The following is a 16,528-nucleotide window of genomic DNA, read 5'->3' as shown; positions in this document are numbered from 1 at the left end:
TGATGTTAGCCACTTGCTAAACCTATTAGGCACATACTCCATGAGTCCAAACACACCTTGCAAAACAATACGTGTATTTGCCAAATTCAGGATTCGAACCTGGAACCCACGATATTATAAGCCGACGTGTAAGCCACTCGGCCATTGTGGGCTTAATAAAAAAACACTGTGTAGTGAATTTTGGCAATATTTTCTTTTAAAGTAAATCATTTTTGTTGCCATATTTAAAATTTTTATATAACAGTACAGAAGAGTGACTTTTGGAAGTAAATAGGCTATGGGGATCATTGTACATAGGTAAATACTTGTCAGATGATGATATTACAAATGCTGAATAGGTCAGCATAAGAGATAAAATTTCAATTTTATTTAAAAAAATATTTAAAATTGAATAATATGATTAAACTGTGTCGAAAAAACTATTTTGAAATGATTTCATTTTTAATTGTTTTCCTGAAGGCTGGTGATTGAATGAAAAGCTTTCAACTCTAGAGCAATTTACCGATCTCTTACGATAATTATCTGGTAGATGTCACGGTATTCTATAAAAACATAATAAATTTATGTATGGATTATTACAGCCTTTGAATGCATCAGTATTGGTGGTAAATATATTACAACAACCATTACAATATATCACGGATTGATGCCTCTGTTAATCTGTTACTGATATAATGTAATATAGAATTAATAGGATTTAAATAATCGCCCAGTAAGTTTTTCAGTTCAGTTCAGTAAGTTAAAACATTTTTTAATATATAGTATAGTATGTATATAAAATAGTAATATTTCTTTACTCTTCAAAATGAAACACTCGCATGCCATCGAAAATCATCTCGCGTGCCATAGGTTTGCCATCCCTGCCATAGACAATTCAACAATATCAGCCATAAACAATCATGCAAAATAATATAGGCAAAGAGGTAAATAGGTAAAAAATAATTAACCAACAATAAAAAAAAAAATACCTTTCTTTTCTAGTCCCACAGACAGTTTCACGATATTAGTCAACGTCTGAGTGGATAGATGGCGTACGCTGTCAACATAATACTCCAAATACGACCAGACAAATTGCAATACACTATCAGCTAAGGTCATGGCAATCTTTAAATCGGAGACATTGTTCAATATACGCGATATGCATAACATCGTCCTGGCCACTCCTAGTATGATGGTCGTATCTACTGATAATCTGCAAAAATAATACATCAAAAACATTATACATAATCTTCATTTGCAATCTGTCATAATTGAGATAGATTTGTATCTGCTATTATTTTTTTAATACATCGAACCACTTAATATTTTATCATAAATGTTGACTAAACATTTATCTTTTGTGATCATTTAGTATCAGTTAAAAAAGCAATATATCGTACTTAATTATTATCAGTGGCGAAGGGTGGAGGTAGGCTGTTAAGATCCGACATAAATAGTGCACATTAAACTTTGTTAGTCATACGTATTTGTTTTTATTGAACGAAGACTACAATTTACAGATGGCGTTAGTTAGTTTTTAAAAATAAATTAAGCCCTGCCTAAACCAAAGCATTATAGTTTTGGTATATTTTGGGCGATCCAACAAAATTATGCAACTTTTTCATTCATACTTATTTGTTTTCGTTGAATTAGAAATACATTTTACACATGTTGTTGGTTAATTTTTTTAAATTCATTAAGCCCTGCCTAAATAAACTACTTATAATAGATAAAAAATATTATTCTATCTATAAAATATCCAAAATTATGTATGATTTAATGGCATAATATTAGATATTTTATAGATAGACAGGTATTTTTTGACTATGTATCTATTATGGTTAGGTTTCGCAGGGTTTAATTGAATTTTAAGCAACTAACCAATACCATCTGTAAATTGTAGTCTTAGTTCAATGAAAACAAATACATATAACTGACATTAAATTTAATCTGCACTATTTATGGCGGATAATAACAGCCTACCTCCACCCTTCGCCAATGATTATTATTTAATATCAACACTCCATGAAAGCTCGCCGTAAAGCAAAATGCTGTTTAATGATTCATTTATCTCCATACGAATCCATACAATTTTCATTTGATCAGATCCAATTTCTAAGTATATTGACCCTTATAGTTCGGAGGTATCATGAGACATTTTTACAAGGTTCAGTTATCAGCCATGCTCTGGAAAATCTGACTTTGACCAAGCCATCAGACAATAATAAATTAAAGTGGTTATTGTATAGTCATTTATATCTAAAATATGCCCATATATTTAAAATTTTGTAGATCTATTTTTTGATTTGCATCGAGACTATATTAATATTATTGTGAATGCTTATGGGCTGCAAAGTGTCGCTATAGTAATTGAATTAAAAACAAAATTATTTAACTCACTCTTCACCCAATGCTACCAACTTAGAAGTGATGAAATTTATTATGGGAACATTGTCTATGTTTTTTGTGCACATGTCTTCCAGGCTGACAACTTTTATGACTGCGCTGGATATCATTAATTTGACTCCATCTGAATCAGAATTGCTAAGATATTCGCAGATTTCTTTTTGAGTAGCGTCATCCGACGGAATATTGTAGCAGTTCTTGAGAAGCTGAAAAGAATTATTGACAACGATTAATATATTAATATTATCTCGCACAACTCATCATATTGGGTAATATAAGGAGTAGCAGACATATGTAAAGGTTTTCTTGACTATACAACCTCAGAGAGAGACTATCTATAATCAATAGGTTGACTATTTTTGTGTGAGCGGCGTTCCGATCACGGAAAAGTTCGCGTCTTAAGACGTCATTAGCTAAGTCCACATTTAGTCACTTCATCACCCACTTCCTCTTCAACTTTTAAATTCTAGTTTTACACCGAGAAGTTTTGTGCATGCGCAGAGGAGATGAATCCGTTTTACTGTCTACATTCGTTCATCACAGCTTTCACTCCGTGAAGTGATAGATAATATACCTGCGCTTCAGTTTGTTCGTAGAGTCTTTATGGGTTATATCCCATAATGCGCAATGTGCCCTATACTCCTCAATAAAATTCATTGTCATCATTTCAGTCGACATTTTGCAAAAAAATCGTAATATTTCAATACTAATATGCATTCAATATGATCAACTATTCTTAACATCGACCACCAATAGACTAAAATAAATATATTTATTGACAAGCAACTGCACGAACAACCCGAATCTTACCGAAAAAATACGAAGCTGCTAGGGTGTTGAACAGAAATCCAAGCTGGTCGGATCGCAGTGCGCTAGTACTTTCATCACAAAATGTCAGCCATTTTCAAACCGATTTGAGGACCGACGACGCATGCCCTGTGTTCAATTCGTGAGACGTACGGAAAAGTCCCGAGTGTAGACTTGGCTACAGGCAGCCATCCGGTTAAGATCCGCCATAAATATCGCACATTATACTTTGTCATACATATTTGTTTTCATTGAAATAAGACAACAATTTACAGATGGTGTTGGTTGGTTTTTAAAATTCAATTAAACCCTGCGAAACCAAACCATAATAGGTAAATAATCAAAAAATACTCTATAAAATATCTATAATTATGCAATTAAATTATGCATGACTTTGGATATTTTACAGATAGAATAATATTTTTTATCTATTATAGTTTGGTTTAGGCAGGGATTAATGAATTTAAAAAAATGAAGTAACAGTATGTGTAATATGTATTCTTAATCCAACGAAAACTAATAAGTATGAATGAAAAAGTGTGCACAATTTAGTCGTATCGCCCAAAATATACCAAAACTATTATGGTTTGGTTTAGGCAGGGTTTGATTGATTTTTAAAAACTAACTAACTCCATTTGTAAATTGTGGTCTTAGTTCAACAAAAACAAATATGTATGACTAATGAAGTTCAATACGCACTATTTATGTTTGATCTTAACAGCCTACCTCCACCCTTCGCTACTGATAGGTTGAAGATGTTGAAGAATCTTCTTCTGTAGAGATGGAACCAAAATGTATAAAATTGATGCAAAAAAAAAGAATCATTGGTCTACTGATTAAGTTAGCTACAAGTAACTTCGCATAGCAGGTTCATTTGCAGAGAACTTTAATACTGTTATGACATTTATTTGCCAATTTTAGGGTGTGTAAAAAGACAATCTGTCACAATGAGTAGATAACATAGTACATTCTTAAATCTTGTGAAATATTCATTGAATAAAAAAAATAGTTGATTAAGGATTCAATGAAATTGAAGTATTTAAAAACTTACTGATGCTAATGATTAAATTAACTGCAATTAATTCATTTGTCGTAAATATCACATTTTTGTACTTTGAAGTTTATTTTCAATGGTAGTACCGAAATAAAGATAAACTACAAGACGACGTGACTAGATGGAATCCAGATGGAGATAGTATTTTTCAACATCTTTGATACATACGTTTAAATCATATTTAATCTCAAGACTTCTTACCATGATCCATGCATCAGACGTGTACATAACTCGTAAAATAATAATCAGAATCATGCAGCAGATTCCCGCACTATCCATAGGCAAGTCCTCGTGCTCCAGTAAGGACCCACAAGTGATGCAGAACTCTCTCCATTTTGATGCACAGCCTGACTCCGAAGAGTAACTACTGACGTTGCATTTTTGCAGCATTGAAAGAAGTACTCGTTTCGCGTTATGGATGAAGATGTATATTTCCATTTTTTCAGTTGGTGATAGTTTCGAACTGTCATTTCTGAAACAAGCGACTGTATTTTATTAAAATATTCAATACTGCAGTTTAATTTTAATGGTGGGTTTCACGTTAAAATAATTTGTGCAAATTGTTCAATACAGATAATTTGTTCTAACTTTGCATTATGCACTCACTGTATTGTAGATCGCCATGACAGTTCTAAGGTTACTTACAAATTTAGTAAGAATACAAAAAAGAGTTGAAAATTTCTTTTCGACACACATTTGAATTTTGGTATTTGTTTATGACTCTAGTCGACTTTAAATGAGTCATCTAGTCATGAGACAAAGACAAATATTATTTCGAGGGATAGTTGTTAGCCATTTGCATGAGCCTTTGCAGTGTACACTCATTGATGAACAACTTGATTGGATCCATTTGCAGGATTCGAATCCGCAGACCACAGCTTAAGGCCATGCATTAGTTGAGGCACGGTCTAAAAAGATCGTCGCTAGGCGATGCGCGGATTGCGGGTGGCGGGTGAAAATGACGCCTGTCAAACGAAATATTAATTGTCATGTAAATCCAACATACGTCCATTTTATGTTCTGTTTATTGTTCTATTAGTAACAATAATAATATATTCATTGACATGTTTTCTTTTTAAAGTAAATGGGTAACGTTTTTAGTCATCTTTACACGATTTTAGAATTAATTGACCCGTCGCCATCACGCAGCAAAGTGACGTGTTCCCGGGTCAACATTCTCTCAGTGAATGGCAGCGAGTCCAAAATTTCGTCGCGCGTACAGTTGAAAATTATTTGGCGTTTCACTGATGCGTCACCTTAAGAGAAGGAAGTTCTACCAAATTCACTGCAATTACAGCCTAACCTAATATACTTTCAATGTCGTAAGCTGTTAAAACTTCCGAAGGGGCAAAATTTAAATTTTACAGGAGAGACAAAAACTGCATTATATGCAACAAAATGAAGGAAGACTGATTTAGTCTCTGAAGTTTCTTAATAGCATATATTGGGGGGCTCGTCACCATTGAGTGTTTGTAATAACTCCGATGAGATAACTATGTAAGTTGAAGGTATAACATTTTTAAAAATTGTCACGTTGGAAGTTTTAACAGGTCAACAGCGATATATTATAAGCCTGATGGCTTTACAATACTTACTTCAAAACAGCGGCATACATTTGTAATACACCCAATAAAAAGTTTAAAACATTTGTCAGGCAATTTTGTATTCCGCCCGGGCCAGGGTTGAAGTTTTCAAAGCAACCGATGAGAGAGTTGCAGATATTATTGACAACTTCGAAGTTATTTGCGGATATTGTGCATCGATGAATCGTTTTTATCAATTCTACAGAGATGATTTCTTCGATATCTCGGTAGAATACTTTCTGCGACGACAGTAGCCTAGAAATTAGACATAATTTAGAGTTCACATTATTCATTTAATGGAGGGTTTTTACATTACATTATAATGTTAAATTTTTAGCATACAAATTTCACACAAATCTAATTATCAAGTGCAAATAAGAACTTATACCTCAGTAATATTTATTATCTTAAAATGCATATCAAACCAAAGCCATGGGATACTGTGTCACCATTATTCAATAGTAAGGAGTTCAATAAATAAGCTATCACGATTGAATGCATATCTCACTCTGCTTTTATTTTGATCGTGTGATAGTCACTCAATATCGCCAAGCCTCGAGCTATATATCTCACTAGTTTTTATATCTCATAATATTGTCTTAATTGTACCTATCTAAACTGTACTTGTCACTCTGTCAAAAAAACACACAACCGCTCTCGACAATCATACTTCAGTTCTTTACTCATCTCCTCATCACACCATCATCCGCTCACCCCCAAAGTGATGAACCCTACGTAAGTTGGACAACACCGACGTTTCTTCAAATCTTCAAATCAAAGCGGCGTACGCCGACTGGAAATGGTGTACAAAGAGGATGACCAAACGGGTCATTGAAGAGCTCAGCGCCAGGGAGAATGGGACCCAACCATCCCTACACCTCCCGTGCCAGATGTAGTCACATCATGCACCACAACATGAGCTGCTGCGAGATAATACCAACCAAAGGACATCGACAGACAAAATATACTGGACCACAAGAAGACATTGACACCAGTCGATCACTGATTTTAACACCATTGGCAACAGCAACTCGACAACCTTTCAACACAATTGTCCAACACAGTACACTCACATTCTAGTTGCGCAAACACAAATAGACATCTAACTTCAGCACACATCAGATATCATGATCAACATCACCAAAAATATGTAGAATTAAGCAACCCAAGATCTTCATTAAAACATACCTAGCTAAACTAAACTAAACATAACACTAGCCTTAACCTAACCCAACCAACCATTTTTTTTTCTCTCCCCCTCTTTTTAGTTTCGATAACTCATCTTTGAAACTAATAAGCATCAATCTTGTTTTCTTAAATACCTACATACATATGTACTAATAAGACAACCCTCTTCTAGACGAGTCCAAATTCATACGGTAGCCTACAATCATCAAACCCTTCCAGACATGTGGAATCTTCACTTCCACGATATGTTTAAATTACGAATTTTTCAAAACATTTACACCCATCAAAAATCATTAGATAAAATGTCTTTTTATTTTTAAAAACAATCTATATTTATTAAAAGCCGATTAAAAGCCATAGAAATTATTTTCTAATTATTAATTATTTTGGACAAAGTGCAGTCACGATAGCAATATTATGCGCGAATGTTTTAGGCTCTGCGATAGGAGCTTACCTTATTTCATATAAATCAACAGACTGGCGAAAGTTGCGTGGCGTAAAGTCCATATGAAAAAAATTCAGGATTATTTGACACATAATCCAACCTTTATTTACGTCAAGACAGATGGCGCGCTGTGGCATATTTTTTGAAACCTTTGCAGATTGTTTTGTAATCTGTGTAATACATCCTACATATTATATGACATCTCTCGTTGGCAAAATAAATTATTTTTATGGAATATAAAATAATGAAGTGATTAGGTATATAAATACAATGTCGATATGCAATTAAAAAATATTTTTCTTATGAAGGTAGGCTTTAAATAATTGCCTAGTATGGAGTCGTCGCTACTGATACAATAGGACCTACTTAAACAAATATAAAAGTATTAAAAATCATACCGTGCACAAGTATTCTTCAACGGGTGTTTCAAAGGGGCATCCAAGAATATTACAACTAAAAATTCAAGAATATGCCTCATCGAGGAAGTCACCCCATCTTCTTCAGGAGTACTAAGGGTCTTTGACACATTTCTTACGTAGTCTAATTGAGCATTGACAGTAGGAGTGTTTGTGAAAGTCCTAAAGCTAGGAAGTAAATTATCTGGAATGAAAACATAACCATAAAATTATAATAACCAAACCATAATTTGACATTTAATTAAATTATTTTTTATTCAAGACTAGAAGATATAAGAATGTAGCATAACTTTTATTAAAAATAGATCATTAAGAATCAGTGGCAAAGGGTGGAGGTAGGCTGTTAAGATTTGACATAAATAGTGCACACTAAACTTTGTCAATCATACTTATTTGTTTTCATTGAACTAATAAAACAATTTTCAGATGGTGCTGGTTAGTTTTTAAAATTCAATTAAACCCTGCCTAAACCATACCATATTAGTTTAGGTATGCTACTGGCGATCGGACAAAATAGTACTTACACACTTTTTCAGTGGTACGTATTTGTTTTCGTTGAATTAAGAATACCTACATATTATTAGAGATAGTGTTGATTAGTTTTTTAAATACATTGAGCGCTGCTTATAACAAACCATAATTGATAAAAAATATTCTTCTATATATAAACGAATATTTGTTGACTATTATGTCTTGGAATAGGCAGGGTTTAATTGAATTTTTAAATGCTAACAAACACATCTACACATTGTACTTATTTATTATTGACTTAGTTCAATGAAAACAAATACGTTTGACTGACAAAGTTTAGTGTGCACTATTTATGTTGATCTTAACAGCCTACCTCCACCCTTCGCCACTGTTAAGAATAGCCTAGGAAAAATCTAAGAAAAAATCTTGGACCGAGTAGGATACGCACAAACATTCTTTGTTTGCCGGACGATTGATTTTAACCAACTTACATTACAAAGATAGAAGCCATTTCTTGGCGGAACTTGAAACATATCAGATGGTGTAATACGCAAGTACGTAAGGCACTTGGGTTGGTAGCTTAATTGGGTAAAGCTGTAGTACTCCATATCGTTTTTGTGATTGAGGACTTTTGAGACCAAAAACCAAACCAAAACTTAACAACCTACTATAACCCAAATATAAGTAAGTAGGTTGTGTTAGGGTTTTGGTCTTAAAACACCTTAACCATAATGACGACATGGAACTCGGACACTCGCCACACAAGCGAAAAATATGTGTTCGAATCACATTCGATCCAAAATATTTACGAATCCTGTCATTAGTGTCGATTTTTCTAAAGCTTTTGAAATTAATCTATTTTCGTGATTTCATTAATGCATGCTTACACTGCTTAAAATACAATTGATCAATAATGTCCAGGATTAGATTCGAACTAGGAAATGATCATTGAAATAGAGATAAGCTTACCAAAGTAACTAATACTAGATTCCTTCAATCTGAGAGCAGGTATTTTGTATTCACTCTTCTTCGATTCGTTTGCTTTGGCGGGCATCCTCAAGGATAAGCCATTCATTTTAGAATAGTTTTATAATTTAAGCATGGGTGTAAATGTTAAAAACTGTTTTGTTCGTTCAGAAATCTGTAGATATTATCTGAAAAAAGAATTGATTTTAATGTCACCTATACTCCTGTCAAAAACAATACTGTCAAAATTCAGTTGTGCAAAAATACACATGGCAAAGTATATGCGTTCAGAAAAAACAAAACTACATATTATGAAAATGTCCAGCATATATGCGTTAAAGTCGCCTGTGTAATAGTTATATAAAAAGCGCTATTCATGAAAAAAAATAACAAATATTACAATAATATCAGCACAAAGAAAATTATTTTTTTAAATAAATAATTAAATTAATAATAATGAGTAATCGTAAATGTTTTTGTAAAAAAACAATGCTCTAAATTACAGAAATAGTATATTGAATGGATTTGTCAAGACGTTTAAATGTCTATACTTACGTGTATTTTGGTTAAAGCAAAGCAGTTGGGGTACATTTTAACGTGTTCAGAAAATTGCTCCTGCATAGTTATTTACCATAATGTTATTTTTAAGGAATTTTGAGAAAATATTAAATAAATTTAAGAGATTTAAATATTGTATTTATTATTTTAAGAAATTTAGTCAGTTTAGTGATTTATTGGAAGGAGGTTTCATGTGAAAAATGTAAAAGTTAGCAACAATATATAGAGCTGTCAGTGGTCAGCTGTGTGTATATGAATTTGGTATTGGTACTTGCGCGACGATTTTCTCTGACGTTCTTTGTTCTGCAATAGTGGATGGACCCGACCCGTGAAAAATTGTAATCGACACTCAGTTCCGAATGGATAAGTAACCAAATCGGTAGTAAAACATTCTCAAGCGATAGCCAAATGGCTTTATTACGTGTTTTAACGTTTTTATTTGTCGTGAGTGCCGTGAATTGCTATTTAGCGTATCAACCGGAACAAATTCATCTGGCATTTGGAAGTACGTATGGATGAGATTGATTGATTTATATCCATTGTATGTATTGTGTTACACTTAAAGCTTCAATAACAAAGAAAGCACAAAGCAACTAGTAAATAATCTATGTTTTGCGTTGATTCGACGAATTCTTGTATTAAATTTATTATTTAAAGTCATTATGTAGGTACTTCTTTGTATTGAAAATAATATTCAAGTAAGGTAGACGCATACCTAAGCAAAAAATTTAAATATCGTCTATTTAAAATAGTTAATGGCTTATGTTTTCAATAAAGACAGTGAAAACATTCTAGCTTGGATTTTTTAGTTATATTATGTTAAGGAAGGTAGATTAGAAAGAAATAAATATGTTATAAATTTTGTTAAACTATTTTTTTATTCAACGAATAGGCAATTCACAAGATTTAAGAATGTTTCCGAATTAAATATGTTCAATAAAATTCTTATACCTATCTTGTGAAAAAAAAAATAGTTTATTAAATTATTAGCAAGTGCAAGTACCTACATTAAAACTAGAATTTGTGGAGATCCTGATGTTAGCTAGCAATCAAGGTATTAAGATTAAGTGCCTGTTAGTGGTACCTTGTTTCAAACCACAAAAACCAGTCGCCAATATTTACTGTGGTATTGGGGTAAAAGTGCTTACGTCAGTTTGGTTGAAGCTGAGATAATAGGTTTTGAAATAAAACACAGTTTTCAAAATACTCTTGCTTAGAAGTTAATTATTGGTGTTTTTTAAAATTTCTTTTACATTATTTGTATATAATTATGTTTTTGATATTGTGTTATATTCAATGATTTGAATAAGTAATTTTACTTAGAATTAAAAATGATTTTCTTAATTTAAGCTATTTCTACAAATTAAAATATCGATTTATTTTGCTTACATTTAACAAAATCTATGATACACAAAAAGAGCACAATAATTCATTACACACATTGTCATTCAAATTTTAATTTCATAAAAATGCGACTTAAGAACTTTTACCCCGAAACCACAGATTAGTCAAATTTGACAAGTGCTTCAGTTGCGTGGCTATTAGTTACTTAATTTTATTGTTCTTAGAAAGTGTGTAGGTGGCTAAATTGGTAAAGCATATTGTAAGTAATCCAATGGATGCAAAGAGATTGGACTAATGGATGCAAGTTTGAGTCCTGCCTGGTACTATACTGCCGTACTAAGCACAGAGGCCGTATCTGCATTTTAGGCAAGTGGGAGATCTGAGCTTTCATATTATTTTACTTTTCCTGCTAATACTGGGGAACTTTTTATTTATTTTATTTGCCTATAATAGTTAATTTTGGTTTAAGATTTGTTTACATACCTTGAAAATTTGATTTATGTTATTATTATTATTATGTATTGATATTAGCCATATATATGTCAGATACGGCTAATATGCCTTAGTAAATGATAGTTACAACCAAATCGCTTAGTATTTATCGAGTTTATTTCTCAAACTCCGTAGATACGGCTATTAAAACCCTTGATTTCTCTGTAACTATAGCAGTTACGGCTTGGATTTATTCACCGATCTTGTACAAAAACTCTGCAGAATCCAAATATCTAAAAACATGAAAATACCTAAATACGTCAGTTACGGCCTCTGTGCTTAGTACGGCAGTATAATAGCTATGTTTTTGCAGTGTTTTCAAATTATATATGAATTCCTTATGGAAATTTCGAAAAATGCTGCAATACCATTATCCTTAATTTAAAAAAAAAGTTTATTATTGACAGCCTGTGATGAGATTAAAAATCATTTTTAAAAAAAAATTGTTTTCTCGACCATGTCCGCTCCTAATAAAATCATATGGGCCTCCACAAAAAGGAGGTTTGTATTAAAAGATTTTGTTTTTACGAGAAATGGATGTCAGCCATATGCTCAGCCTATTAGGTCCATCCTTAGACTCATACACAAATTGAAAAACAATATGTGTATTTGCCAGACCCAAGATTCGAACCTGGGACCCACGACATTATAAGTCGATGCATTAGCCGTTTACTACTTTGTCCAGATATTACTGTAATATCTGAACGTTTTCGTTTGACAGGTGTTACCTCGAATTTAGATAACCATTGTGCACTTTAAATACATACTTATTAACACAGTGTATTTATCTCAGTTTTAGAAAAGTAACCAAAAGTGGTTATGGTGTTATGTAGTTGGAATAAATCTGCAGAAAAGCTAAAAAATGTAAATAAATATAAGCTCCCGAAAGTGATTGTATTGGAAAATTTTCGGTACTGTTCGGTTATCAGGAATACAGCGGCAAACACACTTTGAAAATACTTGATATACTGGATTATTTGTTAGTTTGGGTTAGTTTAGGTTAGGTTGGGTTAGGTTAACCTAACAAATAATCCAGTTTATCAGCTATTTTCAAAATGTGTTTTCCGCTGTATTCCTGCTAACCGAACAGTACCAAATTTTCTATTGGCTGCTCAGAGCATATAATTTTTAGGGTGCCCTAGCGTAGAAGAATTTTTATATGCTAAGGGTGCCGTGAACTGAAAAAGTTTGAAAATCACCAAAGTAGGTTAACTAAGTATTCGGTTTCATATACTTTTGCCCTCTTTCTGCAGACAATGTGAGCGAGATCGTGGTGACATGGACCACCTTCGACAAGACTCCCGAGTCCATCGTGGAGTATGGCATCAACGGAATGATCATGGCGGCAGCCGGTGAGCACACCCTCTTTGTGGACGGCGGACCAAAGAAACACACTCAGTACATCCACAGGGTTCTCCTGCCTAATCTGACGCCCAGCAGCAAGTATGGTAAGGAATTTGAACTTGATATAGTCTACTATTATCCAGTAGAGAAAATTCGATACTAATGATCATTTATCTTGATTTAAAAATAATTAAATAAAAAATGCAATCGTCACGAATAATAACGATTAATTAATTTTTTCATCTCTAAGTAATTAGAGAAACTAGCAACATCTTTAAGCACTATGAAATTATTGATCTACAATCATAACTAATATTTGTACGAAAATATGTAGCGCCACACTTTGGAGAAGTAAATCAAATGCTGCTTTTCTTTTCATTACTATCTTCTTTATGTATATTAGAGGCTCATCCATATATTACGATGTCACACCCTAAGGAAGGTTTGATAAAATGTAATGACGTGATGAAGAAGTTAGGGGGGTGTAGACAATGTGCCATTCCAAAACCAAAAAAATATAAATAGAATACAATATTCTGTATGAATATTATTTTTAGCGAATTTATTTTTAACACATTCGCAGACACATGTTAGCTCATACACGTAAGTGATATGACACATTGAAATAATTGTAGAGTCCGTCTAGCACTGTCTAGCAGTAGAGGACGTCAATGGACATCTTCTCATATCACATCTCACAGAATACGACGATCATAGACGTTGTGTCCGCGAACGTGTTAATGAATCGGGGGATGGGGTTCGATGTAAAGGATTTAGCAACAATGACAGGAGGAGATGTGTCGGGGAAGTGGGCCTCGTAGTCCAGTGAGGTCACAATATATTTATGTGATATTCTCACTTCTATCACTTCTATTACTAACTATGCTACTGTTTCACTACACTACTTTCATTGGGTCTCATGGCCTGTTGTAGTTTTAAAAAGAATATATAATATGTATATAGACATTTTATTTACATTTATTTATAAACTTGTGGACAATGTTTGACAATTAAATTTATAACCATCTACTTGTAATCGAATATGGTGAAAGCACCATGACTACTCAGTCTATGATTATTTTAAAAATTTGCAATGTTGTGTATTCTTACACTGACATAATAAAACAGGAAATGTGATCTTTAGACTCGACAGTTTGTATGCAAACAACGTAATGTTAATAAAAAAAATGAACCTAAACAAATAATAATGCACCATGCCGCATTTTTTTTGTTGATGACTCGGCTGTCATATTATTGGCGATGATCTATTTGATATTATACTCTTAGTATATTTACGGTTAATTATGGAGAATTAATCTCATTGCTTCCACGATGGCCATGCGGCTTAAGCGTCGGCCTATAGTGCCGTGGGTCCCAGGTTCGAATCCTGGGTCTGACAAATACACACATTTGTTTTTCAATTTGTGTTTGAGTCAGAGTATGGACCTAATAGGTTGAGCAAGTGGCTGACATACATTTCTCGTAAAAATAAAATCTGTTAATACAAACTTCCACTCTGTGGAGGCCCATATATTATTATCTTATTAGGATCGGATATGGTCGGAATCTCAATGCCACGGTCGGTAATATAAAATATCTTTTAAACACTAATGGTGTTTGCTGTTAATTAATCTCATATGCATCATCAGTCGGGGTCGATGATCACTACTGGATAAAGGTCTCCCCAAGCTTCTTTAATTTCTCTCTTCTTCCTTATTCACTGCCATGTATCTCCGATGAACTCAGTTTGTCGATCCAGCGACTGCATATTTTGTACAGTATGTCCATGCCATTGCCATTTTCATCAATTTGACAACATCTATCACACTCCGTACTCCTGGTAACACACATTGGTTGAGTCAAATGTACTCTGCGATTTTGCTTCTGTGAGTAATTTAATATTACACATGTTGTCCTAGATAGACATAGTTGTTGATCTGCTCGAGTTGATTACTATCGGTGAGAATTGCTTCTGAGTCCATCAGCTGTATCTTTGAACCTTATCGCATTCATTTACAAGCCCCTACATACTACTAATTTATGTAAAAAGACTCTGGTCTGCAAAGCGACGGTGACTGAAATATTCCCTGTTAAGGGAGACTCCTGTGGTCTCCCAGTGAAGTCACCTAAATAAATTCATCCAGAATAGTTTTGGGTGAGATTGTATGTCCAATAAGATTCAAACACAGGACCCCTCTAAACCGTGCACGTGATTTAAATAATAATGTATTATTCTATAGTAATATTTCTAACATATGCAGTAAGAATTTCATAATAACAACACATTTAGTGTCAACAATTTTATTTTAAGTACATATATGATAATAATATGTTATGCCAACATTAAAAATTAACAGCTAGCTGATAAAATGGTTAAAACAGCCAATAAAGGTGCCATGTATTTATTTGTATTCTGTCATAGTTTTTCAATATTAATTATAAAATATATGCTTTTATAATGTAATAATTTTATTTATTTGCGAAAATACAGCAAATAGATTTACCATGCCGTATTATTAAAAATATCCTATCTTCTGTGCGCTAGAGTTAATATATGATATAGAGATAACATAATTTAATAGAAATTTTACAGAAAACCACTAAAAACAAAAAACAGTCGAGTCGAAAATGTGTAGGCATCTAGAAAATAATAAAAAAACGTTCATTGAGCCGTGCGGTTACCGATATAGTGCGGTAAGCGTGAGGTGACCTCATTGTTGTTCTGGCGATTTCGGCAGATTTTGCTAACTGAGAATGTTCGTTTAAAAGTTCAAAATGTGCTACGGGATGGGAGCATCAGTCTGATAACATTTTAAATACCAAGAATAATGACATTATACATTTTTTACCCGTAACGGTTGCTTACTGTCACAGCACATGACGTGATGATAGTGTATTAGAGTCTGCTTGAAGCAGCCAATGACTGCTGTGCTATAAAAAAAACAAGTTTTATTGGCAGTGTTGTCATTCATAAAGATTTAATCTATGAAAATATTAAAGCAATGTCAGTGTGCATTGATTAAATTAATTATATCATTATATCCAGGTTAAAACTATAATGTTGTTGCTTGCATTGGTTGACAGCTGGCTTCTGTTAGTAACCGCCTCTAATTGGGGTCGAATTGATGTAAATTGATTCAGCTGATTGACTAAATCTATACATGTGATGAACATCAAATTTATTCGTAATTTGACCCTCTTTAAATACTCATTATGTTATAGTGTGACACATAATTCGATTCGTATTTAACTTAAAAACGGATGCACAAAGTACAATATTTTGTGAATTGTTTTTATAATTAAAATAGAACATTTTTTAGCTTAAAACTATACCTATTAGTTTTTCCAATACGATTATCCTTATTAATATCATTGGTTCCATCGATGACGATTGTTCGGAAGGTTGCTTGAAGTGTGCTTGACATGGTATGTTCGGGCAGTGATGAATAATACACGGAGTTGGTATTTTTATGGT

The 16,528-nt window shown here is 33.1% G+C and overlaps 2 protein-coding genes across 3 annotated transcripts in view; one reads left to right on the top strand and one right to left on the bottom strand.

Annotated features, from left to right (window-relative positions):
• Positions 1–9,574, bottom strand: part of THADA (Thyroid adenoma-associated protein homolog) — a 37,118-nt gene extending 27,544 nt beyond the window's left edge. The window contains exons 1-6 of the mRNA XM_085949176.1: positions 9,319–9,574; positions 7,861–8,062; positions 5,842–6,084; positions 4,448–4,718; positions 2,380–2,591; positions 969–1,192 (exon numbers count right to left, since the gene is read on the bottom strand). Of these exons, the coding sequence (XP_085805302.1) occupies positions 969–1,192; positions 2,380–2,591; positions 4,448–4,718; positions 5,842–6,084; positions 7,861–8,062; positions 9,319–9,424 (1,258 nt within the window). The 5' untranslated portion in view covers positions 9,425–9,574. The remainder of the gene's footprint in view (positions 1–968; positions 1,193–2,379; positions 2,592–4,447; positions 4,719–5,841; positions 6,085–7,860; positions 8,063–9,318) is intronic.
• A 568-nt stretch (positions 9,575–10,142) lies between these two features.
• The window catches only part of LOC147070767 (acid phosphatase type 7), a 36,827-nt gene continuing 30,441 nt past the window's right edge, over positions 10,143–16,528 (top strand). For both annotated transcript variants that reach the window (XM_085949189.1, XM_085949188.1), the window contains exons 1-2: positions 10,143–10,378; positions 12,963–13,157. In XM_085949189.1, the coding sequence (XP_085805315.1) occupies positions 10,282–10,378; positions 12,963–13,157 (292 nt within the window). In that variant the 5' untranslated portion in view covers positions 10,143–10,281. The remainder of the gene's footprint in view (positions 10,379–12,962; positions 13,158–16,528) is intronic.

The sequence above is a fragment of the Rhyacophila brunnea genome, unplaced genomic scaffold (assembly GCF_057557595.1).
Source record: "Rhyacophila brunnea isolate RB1 unplaced genomic scaffold, BYU_Rbru_1.0 scaffold_21, whole genome shotgun sequence".
Lineage (NCBI taxonomy): Eukaryota > Metazoa > Arthropoda > Insecta > Trichoptera > Rhyacophilidae > Rhyacophila > Rhyacophila brunnea.
This window is presented reverse-complemented; position numbering and strand designations above follow the sequence as displayed.